Below are 12,441 nucleotides of genomic sequence, written 5' to 3' on the forward strand. Positions count from 1 at the left end.
TGTATACATTTTAGTATATGCATTTTTTAAAAGGGTAAGCTTGTCATGCCTGGTTTTGCATTATTCAAAATTAAGAGAACCTTTTAAATATAACTTCACATAAACAGGATAGACCATTTTAGACCAAATACAAATTTATATTTCAAATTTGTGTAGAATAAAAAAATTGTATTTAATTTAAAAACATTTACATAAATGATGATTTTTATTTTAGTTTCAGTGTGAATTATTTCCATATTTTAATCAATGGTTGGTCTTTTTTCCATTATTTCAGTGTGAATTATACCTAAACAATTACCATAAAAAAGCTACCTTTGTGATCACTATTTAATATTTTACATGTTGTTAATTATAAATACTAAAATATGCATACAATTTAATACATCAAATATAAATTAAATTAAATCTCACACATAATTAAATAAGTTAACATTAACAAAGATGGAAAAGGTTAAATAAATTAAATAGTATAAGTACATAAATACAATAAAAATACATAAAGTAATCATTTACTGTTGTGGCCAGTTACATTCAAATGTACATTAATTAACTGAAAGTGAGTAACTGAATGCTGCCCAACTCTAAACAGAAGTAGGGAAACTGGTTTAAATGTCGGAGACTGTAAGAGATGCATATGTGTATGTGAGACAAAGACATTTTTTTTTTATGTACCTCCTTTCATCATGCCTACTTCATAACACTTGCGTAGTCTGCATGCTTGGCAGCTCTTCCTGCGGTTTCTGTCAATAGTGCACTGGTTGGTTGCTGGACAAACATAATCATTGTGACCTAGAGGCAGAAAAATGATTTTCAGTTTCCGATAACTGGTTAACCCTCAAATGTTTTGCTTAATCAGTAAAGTAATTTTTAAAGAAGCTTTCAGAGATGTTTTCCTTTTTTAACTTCGTATTAGCGATATGTAAATACTGTTGTGTCAGAAGCAACAAAGAGTGCAGTGCAGCACATCAACGGCCTTGGATCTGATTAAGCGCTGAGAGCAGGTACATGCTGTTCCAGCCCTCCAAATTAAATTTTGAATTAGATGACTGTGTCTCAGCCAGAAATGTCACAGACCTACACGAAAGCACATACACACGGATATCCAAACCACTGTGTAAAACCATGCACATATGTTTTACAGTGAAATTGATTTTGCATAAGAAAGGAAGCGCTGGCTCTACGGGATTCTTTGAAGTAAATCTTATGTATTAAGACATGCATTATGTGTTAATTGTAACATTTCATTGCAGGGATTTTATTTTATTAAACAACTGCATGTACGCATCTTAAATTATACATAGGCTATTTTTGTAAAAAATAATTTATGAAACCCAAATCCAAATCGCAAAGCGTAAACATATTTATTTGCTCTACTCTGCTTCTCTGTCATGATGGTCTGTCTGTCTGTCATTCTGCACTCCCTTATACTTCTTGTAATTCCCTTCACCGAGTGAAAGCCCTAAAACCCATTTGACTGGTACGCACTTACAGTCATTTCCCCCCAGGTTTTCTTCACCAGAATGGCAGTCAGCAGCAGTTATCTGCCCCAGGAAAGAGCTCACAGGAGCTTGCATGCCAAGATCAAGTCCATAACATCCAGCCGGCCTCTCATCTCATCAAAACCCACCCAGATCTGCACCCCCTTCCAGCAGGATAAAGAAAGCGCAAATAAGGTGCGAGCAGAAACATCTGTGTGCTTCTATTGTACATATCAGGCAGCCTTTCATCAGATAGAGCACACGGGAGACTTTGATTTTCACCTTTTTCTATCAGCTTTAAAGGGAAGGACAGTGCAGGACATGCAAGGATGATTATCTGTGGCATACATTCACACTTTTGAAATTGCATAAATTGAAAGCAAAAAGGGATTTATTTGAAAATTACTATTCAATTTTTTTTTTTTTTACCAGCATCCATAGAATTTTTTTGGACACATATTTGAACTAAGAAAATTTATGAGGTTTTTCCAAGATTTTATTTATTTGTTTTTGTTAGCTCATCGCAGACCTAATATCTTGATAATTAAATCAAGACCATCATGACAGAGAAGCAGAGTAGAGCAAATAAATATGTTCACGTTTTGCGATTTGGATTTGGGTTTCATAAAGTATTTTTTTTACAAAAATAGCCTATGTATGATTTAAGATAATTTAAGATTTTTTTAATAAAATAAAATCCCTGGAATGAAATCTTACAATTAATACATAATACATGTCTTAATACCAAAAAAAATGATTTACTTAAAAAAAAATCGCAGAGCCAGCGTTTCCTTTCTTATGTAAAATCATTTTCACTGTAAAACATTGCCCGTTGCTCTCGAGCTTTTTGTTTGTTTTTGCGAATGAGAAAACGTTCTGAAAGCTAAGCTTAAAAATGCTTTTTGGCAGGGTTGTCAGGTTTTCACAGCAAAACCTGTAGCTCAGTTGCTACTCAAAACTAGCCCAAACGCTTTTTAGGGGGATTCCCGGTAAAACCGCGTTCCGGTGGGGTAAACCAGGCGGGTTTCCCCTGATAAAAGTCGCATTCAAGGGGCTAAATCGCACGATACTGAGCTCGCCTTAAACCGCGGAAAGAATGTTAAAGTAGCAAACCGCGTACTTTGCAACACTCGGTATTAGGAGATTCTTTTTCTTATTCTTTTTTTATTTTTTACATCGATTCGCCAAGTAGGTGGCGACAGTGGCATTCTTTTTACGTGACTCGGGTATTAAAAACCGATTCACAAGCTAATTAATTCAAAAACAAGACTTCTAGCAATCACAGTCACGCTGATATTCAGAACAACCTTGAATGCTTCTCTTGAAGAAAGCTTTGCATCCCTCACAGGACCAGACTCCATAGTGATAGCCAGACGCATAGTCACTGCACACCGCACAGAAGCGCATCTCCTTCTCTGAATCGAACCCTCCTGCGGCTCTTGATCCGGGGTACAGCTCCTGTCTGTCAGTGGGGCTGCACAGCTCCTCACACAAACCAATACCTGTCTGCTGAGAGCACACCACACTCGACCTGCACACACACAGAGAGAGAGTATAGAGCAGAAACCGACTGATGTGTCCTAATTCACTCTACCTTCAGCAATATTACAATTCTGTTATTAGGTTGATAGTTTTATCATCTTATTGTAAATATCAATTAACAACAACAACAAGAAATAGGTCTAAAAATAATTGGTCAAATAAAAGAACTGCGCAATTAATTAATTCATTAAATTAAAGAATTGCACTGGTATATATGAAAAAACAAACTAATATCGTCCAATAACCGATAAAACTGTGCATTCCCATAAATAAATAAACATACATTATAGGCAATATCTTTAGATACAAATTTGTAATATCCAATGAGTACGTGACTGCAAACAGTGGCCATCCCCATTTCCTTTTGACCTCTTGTTCCAGTATTTGTAAATGTTTATTTTATCTTTAATTCTGATGTTCAACAGATTTATTGCACAACCTCAAAAATGAACTATAGTGCTGTCCAATATCCTTAGATGACAACATGGGGTCCCCAAGCAGCCTAAAGCAGCGTATCAATTAATATTCTCATCTGTCAGAAGTAAACCACAAATATAAACATTAGGCTTTACTAATAATAGTTTATTCAATGCATGCTCTACTTAATTAACCCATTAACTGCAACTAGATCTCCTTTCAGTTCTTTGGAAAGTAAAATAAAAAAGTACTCCCTGTGTGTTCAGACAGTGCCGCTGTTGTTTTTACCAATTGTACTTTCCTCAAGGTCTACAGACACAATTCCCTAACCTTCTTTTTTTCCAAATAGCCAAGAAATTCTAATAATTAACAGCACAAAGCTAAAATAACATTTGAAATGAAATAAAATAAACGATAGTCAGAGAGCACCCAACGCGTCTTGCAGGAAAAAAATGTGCAAACCACTGTAATGTGAAGTAATACACTTTCTTTGATTCAAAACGAAACATAAATGCCATCAAGAGCATTTAGCATTAAATGTTGGTCATACACAACCAGCAAATCTATAGCCATAACCCATTAGGCACATTAAAAAGATGTTTGCTTAAGAAATACGTGAAACATGTTTGTTTTATCATGTATTTTTACATTTGAAATATTAATAAAAAATCCAAAAATTAATTTTACATTTGTAATTTGTAAAATGTGTAATTTTACAAGTTTAGTTAAAGTGTCGATGTGTTGCTAATAATAGTACTCAATTTATTATCAATTTATTACATCAATTTATTTTTATTATTATTATTTATTAATTATTAGTCGTGGTTTGTATCCAAATGAATATTAACAAAATGTTAACAAAATGTATAAATGTACAGTGAGCCAGAATCGTATGCTTTGAGCATGTAAGGTGTTGTTTTAAAAATCAACCTCGGTAAGCAGGTATCCAAGCAAGATTTGAGTGCTAAACCAAACTTTATGCCTCAATGAATCAGAAATCTGGTGTAAATGATGTCTAGAACCAACTCATGATTAACACTCAATATTTTTATGTTGTTGTTTTCTTACCTCTTATATAGTTTACATAAACTAGATGCTGATAGACAAACAAGTCACTATCAAATGTCTTAAAAGCAATATATCATTTGTGTCTGATTAATTCACAAACTTGTATATTGTTCATTCAAAGCTATAGAATTCTTCACCTGCATAAGTCTCCAAAAACATGAGCATTAGCAGAGCTCTTATTTAAAGCTGAACTGACCTGTAGACAGTGCTAGAAGGGGTGTCCAGATAGTAGGACACCTGGTGGGTCGAGTGGTGTCCCCCATGATGGCTCAAGTACGGAGACAACTGAGGGCTGGAGGGTGCGAACATAAGAGGGCTGCCGGATCTGGTGTCTAAGGTCTGCAGATGTTCTTCAGCAGGGGCCGTGTGGGGGTCCGGGGGAGCCGGGTAGAATCCGACCGAGGCAGGCTCGGTGGGGGACGAGGTGCCGTAGGTCTGTGTGGAGTTCGGGAACTCATAGGCTCCATCAAGATAGTTGACAGAGGAACTGATCCCTCCTGCGCTGTGCTCTTCCTTAGGGTACATGGGCGAGAGTTTGTGGGCAGCGGGTGCTAAAGAAAGTCCCTCCAGATCTTCTCTCTCCGGGTTCGAGCAGGTCCTGCGTCGCTGCCTGGCACCAGCAGCCTCTCCGCTGGTCTGCCCTCCAGACATCACCATGGAAACACACACGCAGCCGACATGACTTAAGGTACTATCTGTTCATAAGCAACCACCAAAAGACCGTTTTTTAAGCTCAGTCTTTTTTCTTTTTTTTTTTTACCTCCCACTGTCTTTTTCAAACTCTCTTCCCCTTGTTCTGTTTGCTTCCACCCCGCTGTTCTGCCTACTCCTCCTTAAAACTAAAAAATCCCTTCCTCTCTCTTCCAGTCTGCCTTGAGCTGAAAGGACAAAGTGTGATGTTTTTCTAAGATATGTGAGGCTGCTTTTCCGTCTCTTTCTTAATTTCTTAATCTTTTCTTAATCTCTTTTTTTTTCAGTATTCGAACAAAGATGCCCTATTGTAGCGTTAAATATTACATTTAAGGAAGAAACAAATATGAGCAGCGGCACAAAATGTCAAGTCTGATGTGTGGAGCTTTTCTATTAAACAGGAAAAAGAGGAAAGGAAACACAACTGAAACTTCTATTAATAGAAAGAAATGCGTGATTATAATCCACTAGAGCAAAAGACACATGCAACATTGATTCTTGTGGAAACTAAAAAGACAAGAATGGGTTGTTAAATCCTTTATAGTCCTTACCAAAAATTCAAACCAGTTCTCTGATTTATAAGTTTAGCCTCATCGCAACTAGTCTGGATGCATCCCCTTGCTGATGTATCTCTGACTTCCTGCCTCTTTCTTGCTTTCACTGTTTGTGGCTCTGACAAAAAAAAAAAAAAAGGAGGTAAACAAATTAAAGGCAGCCAGGTCGATACTGGCGGTCACTCTTCAGAGCAGGTCATGGCAACCAGGTAAACAAGAGATAGGAGGTCACGTCTGATTCACTCGCCAAAACCTTTGGATTTTACAGGTGATGTGTTTTAAAACCACTTCACATGCGGTTATGCATGATTACATAGTTGGAAAGATTTTTGTAAAAGGTTAAATAAGGGAATAAAATATTCTTTATCTCGAGGGAAAAACAAGTCTATTTGATCTTAATCATTTCTCTGTACTGGCAGCTATTTAGAGCTAAACCGGAAAGTGTGTAGGTTTTTGGTGCTCTTTATTAAATGCTTTGTTGAATGCTTGAGTAATTGAGTTTTTATTTCTCTAATTAAAAAGGAACATTATAAGAACGTTTTACAGACTTAGTAGTACTGTCTTAAATGACTCAGTTAAATATACACTAATAAATAAATGAACATGTTTAACTCACAAAGGGTGTATTCAATTAACCAGTATTGTTTTCAACATAATGCATAATGTTAAGATGTTTTTAGTGCCAAGTCAGCATATTAGAACGAGTAAAAATTATTAATATTCAGATTTGACATCATATGAATAGATTAGTTAAAAATGGTAAAAATGTAAGATAAAAAACTCAATATTTTAAATTGTATTCATATTTAACAGTATTGCACTCTTAATTTATCCCATTGTTTCAAGTAAATGCAATGTGAAAATAGAATTTTCTAAAACAGTACTGAATATTACAAATTTAGGACAATCACAAGTAGTGGATACATTTTTCTTTTAAATAATTTAATTAAAATTTATGCAGCACTGTCCTCAAAAATGTCTGCTAACGCATTCGTTTAAAACTAGACTATTATTAGCCATGTTTGTTTAGAGCTGATAATAAAACAGAATGTAATGATAACCTTTTATGTGATGCAGTGTGTATGATGTACCCAAAATCAGGTTTCTGATAAAAACGCACTAAATAAACAACAAGGTCCGCTGACATCTTTAAGTTTTGAGCTTAGCTCTTGCTGTAAGAGAGCTAGAACAGTTCAAAGACCAAAACCATGGCCTTGATTTTCAGAAAAAAAAAACAGAATGTACACAGTCCTCTGCTGACCCCTAAACACAAAAAGATAGTGTTCACATGGTTATTACGTAACGTCAATTCTTTGGGGTTTTTTCTTTGCTCTGTAGAATGGAGGTAAGGCTCCTTGGAAGACCCATGAAGCATCCATACAAAAAATAATAATAATAAAAAAACTGCGCTCTCAAAGGATAGGTCAACAAGCAGCATGAGCCTGTAGCAGGAACACTTCTGCCAGTGTGCGATGATTGTAAAAAGAACATACTTATTTAGAAAAAGAAATTAATTGCATCTCTAAAGCTAATTTTTAAACTCGGTTACAAAGGGATTCATTTCCAAGATTTGTTTTTCTAATCTTTATTAAGTTGCATTAAATTTTCAAAACAGCATTTTAACAAGTATGAGTACATACACGATATCCTGACTCTCATCCGTTTCCAGCATGCTCATAAATAAGCTAAAAGAAATCATGGTGAAGCTTTCATCCAAACACACACCAGAAAACCTGGTAAACTTGCTTTGAAAGTGCTAGTCAATCCAAACTGTGTAAACAAAAACTCTCTGAGATGATATATGTATGGCCAGTATTTTTTTACAGTATTTTCAGCCAATAAGCAAAAAGCATTTCCTTATGATGACATTAGTAGATCATTGTGAATTTGTGCTTTTTTCATCCCTCTACATTCAAAACCCTCATACATTCCATATTGCCATCACTCTGCTAGAATTGTTTTATTCTTTATACATTATTTTCAATTATGCACTCCACGCTACGCCCATAAATTACTACATTTGAAGAAAAAAAATTATATACTGCACATTTTTAGCCCAAAATGCATATACCTGTTTCACTATTCTGAAGGTGTTTTGGTCATCAGCTTTTAACTAGAAGTTAAAATTCAGTTTCATTATTTTTTACTGTGTATCCTACCACACAACACATTGGATTTTTATCATGTTTTCTTTTTTGCCACGTTTACATCTGTGTGTTTAAGTAACTGTACTTACACAATACAGATCAGCAGTGCAAACAGAAAATATATTAAAAAAAAAAATACTGTGATCAGTTGTCAGCAAAGACTATTTTCAGTGTTTGATATGCAGAATCGGTTGGATTCATTATGTAATTTGCTTTCAAACAAAAACTTTTACACAAGCAAAGTGAAAGCAACACCACACTTGTTTGGCATGTTGGTAACTAAACCAGCATCTTCAGTGCATTTTATTCCTTTATCTCTTCATTCTCAACAATTTCCTCTTTAGTGAGGACTCGCTTTTCTTTAAAAAAAAAGACCCTATTGTTTTCTGCGTGGACTGGAAAACTGAATGACAGCATATTTGCCGTTAGTCATCCAGTCTGGATCCTGAGAGATGAGCTTCTCGGCCTGGCCTGGCTCTAAGCCCACCTGAACGTCAGCCTTCAGTGTCCTGAGACTACAGAGAGGGGCAGGCTGGAACCCCCTCAGCGCTTGATCAAACGCAACTGTGTGCTCCCATTTCCTATCACCAGTAAGCTTCCGGTAGTTAAGGTCTCCTTTGAAGAGGATCAGATCAGAGCCCTGGAGAGTGCTGTAGAGATCAGCTGCATCCACCGCCATGTCACAGAACTCATGGGGCAAGGTCCAAAAAGCGTGGTCATGGTAGGACCATGTGCCCTCCTTCATGAAATGCTTCCATTGGACACCGCTGGCTGACATCCACTTGTGATTGGCTGCCACGGTCTGCATGATGGTCCACTCAAAGTCTTGTTTGGTGACATCTGAGACAAACCATGGGATGGACTTGCCATGAAATCTGACCTGCTTGGCTAGTCCTGCAGAAACAAGAAAGTCAGCAAGGACTAGATCGGTAACGAGCTCAAAACCAGCATTGTCTAAAATAATGTCCACTCTGGCATGCTTCATCCCAGATGATCCTGATCCTTGAGAAGCAACCAGTGTTGACCAAACCGTGCTGGAGTCATCCACGAGGATGAAGCGCTGGAGATCAGGAAGAGAATCGATGGGACTGGACTTTTGAGAGTTGTCCTGACCGGCAGAGATGGACAGATCACACTTGTTTCCCCACAGAGAGACTTCAAAATACACAGTAAACCAGATTATGCGTCGCCATCACCAACAGTGTAATATCAATAAAGTACACAAGAGCCACCCCTAGGCAGGTTACTTGGCACCACAAACCGGATGGCATTTGGGTAACAAGATTCTCTGTTCTAAATTAAAGATGTGATTATTTAGGCTCAAGGCTCAATGAATTCAATTAGAATTCAATCTCCACACAAACAAGACGATTTTCCTAGTTTTTGACGTTGTGTTCTGATGTCATAAGCATAATGTCCCAATAACAATAGTTTTTAATGGCAGGGATCATTATTGCTGCAGTGAAGATCAGACACTAACCTGGAGTAATTTGAGAAGGTTGTCTCGCAGCTGAATCTCGGTCATGTTCTCCATGTTGGTGATGAGCTCCTGAAGGTATGTGCAGAGGGATTTAATGGCTTGTTGAGATTGGAAGAAGCTTTGTGTCTTTCCCTCCTTAAACGCGTCAAACTTATCCATCGGTGGACTTGAAACAAAATGAAACAAGTCAGTTAAACAATTTTTAAATACACTAATGGCTACAATTAATCTTGGTTGATTTTTTTTTTTAAAAATTGTAAAAAAATTTAAATTACAAAAATACTACATTTATGATATAACTTTAAATGACCATCAGTTCCTTTAAATTACAACACTAAAAAAATATTTAAAACTTCTTTATCAGTTGCAACACTATAGCATTTGTAAGACAAATGATTCATTTAAATTCATTTAGATGTGTCCATTTTTCAGTGTTCTTCCTGATAAAAATCTGTTATGAATTTAACTGTTTTAAATATCTAATTAATACCATTTCAATTCTAAATGTAATTGCCATAAGACCACGTGAAGAGACATCTCAGTAGTAACAACATCTCTATTCATAATAAAATAATTTATAGCTGTATTATACCATTTTAATTATATAACAAACATTACATTTACATTATTAGATTTGATTATACTTGATAATACTCTCCTAGAACCTTATATAGGCTGGTTGAAAACACCTGAGATAGATGTGATTTAATTTGTTCTTATTATTCAGTTTAACAATTATTCATTGTTACTTCAATTAAAAATAAAAATACTTATTGTCTATTCTTAAATGTATGTAACATTAAGATACTCAGACTTTTAAGTAAAACTGAAGTACTAAGATGACTTTTCTAATGATTGAGCATATCATTTATATAGAAAATTTGTTTATTTTAGACCATTTTCAGAAAAGGGGCTTAGCTTAGTTAAATTAAGATATTTAAAATGCCTTGCCAAAAATATTTTGTTAAAACACACACCTGCAATGACACCGACATATTTTAAGATATTTCAGATGAGACTTCATTTTAGTCTGGGACTAGGCTTAACCTTGTCTGTAAAACTGGGTTTTAACTTACTTTTTACTATTAAATAATAATGTTCAGTTGAATTTTAGGATACTTTAACCTTTAATTAAATTGTGTACATTGAGTGAAATTATTACTGCCGTACTTCATATACAGAGCCTCCTGGATCCGCCGGTACATGTAACACTCCACATAGAGCCATGGTGACTTGAACCAGCTGACAGGCCTCCCGTCTTCCATCAGGTCCTGCTGTTTTCGCAAGTATTCATTCCAGGCCTCGGAGTCCTCTGCATTATCAGTCAGAGACAGCACAGGTTTGTCTGTCTGCAGTTCATTCCTCAGCCTGGACAGGAAAGAGATGGCCGTCTTCTCTGCCTGGATCCCCTCCTGAAAAAAAAAACATTACAAAAAAGTTAAAATCTAGGAGGAAAAATAGACAGGCAGGCCTGTTTTATTTTATGATAACATGAATTTATAACACAGCTAAATGTAAAACGCGAACAGCATGTATACCTCTCCATATTCTTTGAAGAAATTGTCTTTATTGCGGTGTAATGTGTCTATTACTTTTGTGAGTATGGTTGGGAGTCGGTCTCTCACGGTCAGATAGGCAAAGGACCTAGAAATAGGGAACATTAAACATTTTAGACGTAAATCGTGTCGATAAATAAAGTCCATTAGTAGGTGTTAAAAGTGCTTGATAACGTCAGAATCATTACATCCACATCGAGCAGCAGCATGGCCATTCAAAACCTTCTTGGTCAACCATATAGACCGCATTTCTAGCATTATATGCGAGTTTCGACATTGCATTTATACCAAAGTTGCCAATAAATGGCGACTGGTTCAAGTAAGAGAGACCTTTTGGGTTGTTTTGAAACACGGTATTGACAGATTGTCAGACGTGCCTATTTAAATAAACACATGCGTTGTAAATTCACGACACGTTAACAGACAATACATTCGCAGCTTGTTTTCAAAAAAACAATATAAACTGTGAAGCGCCAGCGAATGTCTGTGGTCATAAAAACATACCCCTCAAACTCAGCAGAGAGTGAGCGCGGGACCGACGTTCCCTCTGCCTCCATCTTTGCAAACAGGAAGGACTAGAAGAGATATTCAATAAACTTTATTTGAAAACGGTCGGCGGCCAATTCTTAATGTAACGGGAATATATAAAATAATAATAACACACTCTGTGCCATTTACTCGCATATCGTAGGAACACCTGCACTGAGACCAGTTAGCATTTTATTTTGTTGTAGTCTGATGAGGATCATGGGTCAACTTTAGCCCGCGATACGCTTTATCGTTGACATTACTGTCCTCTAGTGGCCATGCGAAGAAACGCCGGTCTGTGAGCCTTGCCGTCCATACACAAACACACAGTCTCCGAGACAGGACAGTATCTTGTTACAATTAACAAGCATTTATATTTCATTTTTACATATATTCAATTTGAATATGCTTGATCAAATGTGTAGAGAAAAGATATTAACCGGTAGCTGGTCTCAGCTTGGTCTGTTGGCTGATTTTGGAGGATTTTGGGGCACTTTTCAGCTAATCAAGCTGGGTGTCCAGCCGGCCACACAGCTAAACAATAGCTTATCCGAAAATCACCAGAGAGAATCAGTTTGGTTTTAGTACTTATACTTTAAACAACACCTAGTACAATCCAAGCAAGATTTTTTTTCATGGACCTCTATAATGAATGAATAAAGTACAAGGAAATTTGAAAATAAGCCATTATCTTAAAAAGGTTAAGTTTTTTAGTGCATACAGAGATTAAATATACAAAACAAACCCGTGTTTTGTATATTTAATCTCTGTATGCACAAAAAAAATGTTGCTTGCTTGATATAGATACTATGCTTATTTCTAAACCAGTAGATTTTATTATTCTGTCTACAGACAGCTGCAGTAATTCTAACTAAACCATATTTAATGATGCTAATGTGATTTTCGTAAATTGGAAACAGAAACCATAGTCCCAGATGCCTTTATCTCCCCTCCAGACCACATGGCCCTAACACACAGCTT

At 36.3% G+C, this 12,441-nt stretch overlaps 2 protein-coding genes across 3 annotated transcripts in view; both read right to left on the minus strand.

Moving 5' to 3' along the window:
- LOC122324587 (estrogen receptor-like) overlaps window positions 1-5,576 on the minus strand; it is a 21,349-nt gene extending 15,773 nt beyond the window's left edge. The window contains 4 exon segments of the mRNA XM_043219120.1: window positions 673-789; window positions 2,786-3,009; window positions 4,702-5,161; window positions 5,164-5,576. Coding sequence (XP_043075055.1) covers window positions 673-789; window positions 2,786-3,009; window positions 4,702-5,161; window positions 5,164-5,185 — 823 coding nt within the window. The 5' untranslated portion in view covers window positions 5,186-5,576.
- A 1,742-nt stretch (window positions 5,577-7,318) lies between these two features.
- On the minus strand, window positions 7,319-11,711 carry LOC122324589 (damage-control phosphatase ARMT1). Of its 2 annotated transcripts, none has more exons than XM_043219123.1 (6): window positions 11,597-11,711; window positions 11,437-11,507; window positions 10,915-11,020; window positions 10,547-10,788; window positions 9,376-9,542; window positions 7,319-9,051 (listed from the first exon to the last, which is right to left on the minus strand). In XM_043219123.1, exons 2-6 carry the CDS (start codon window positions 11,487-11,489, stop codon window positions 8,273-8,275), a joined length of 1,347 nt encoding a protein of 448 aa, XP_043075058.1. In that variant the 5' UTR covers window positions 11,490-11,507; window positions 11,597-11,711; the 3' UTR covers window positions 7,319-8,272. The 2 variants fall into 2 exon arrangements, with proteins under 2 accessions (XP_043075058.1, XP_043075057.1); XM_043219122.1 differs by having other exon boundaries at window positions 11,611-11,631.
- Window positions 11,712-12,441: the final 730 nt, after the last annotated feature.

This window comes from Puntigrus tetrazona, chromosome 20 (assembly GCF_018831695.1).
Source record: "Puntigrus tetrazona isolate hp1 chromosome 20, ASM1883169v1, whole genome shotgun sequence".
NCBI lineage: Eukaryota > Metazoa > Chordata > Actinopteri > Cypriniformes > Cyprinidae > Puntigrus > Puntigrus tetrazona.

Coding starts and splice junctions, on each gene's coding strand:
- LOC122324589 (XM_043219122.1), bottom strand. Junction 11,021..11,436: donor CTCTCTGCTGAGTTTGAGGG/GTATGTTTTTAT, acceptor CCCTATTTCTAG/GTCCTTTGCCTATCTGACCG. Junction 9,052..9,375: donor CCTTCTCAAATTACTCCAGG/TTAGTGTCTGAT, acceptor TGTATTTTGAAG/TCTCTCTGTGGGGAAACAAG.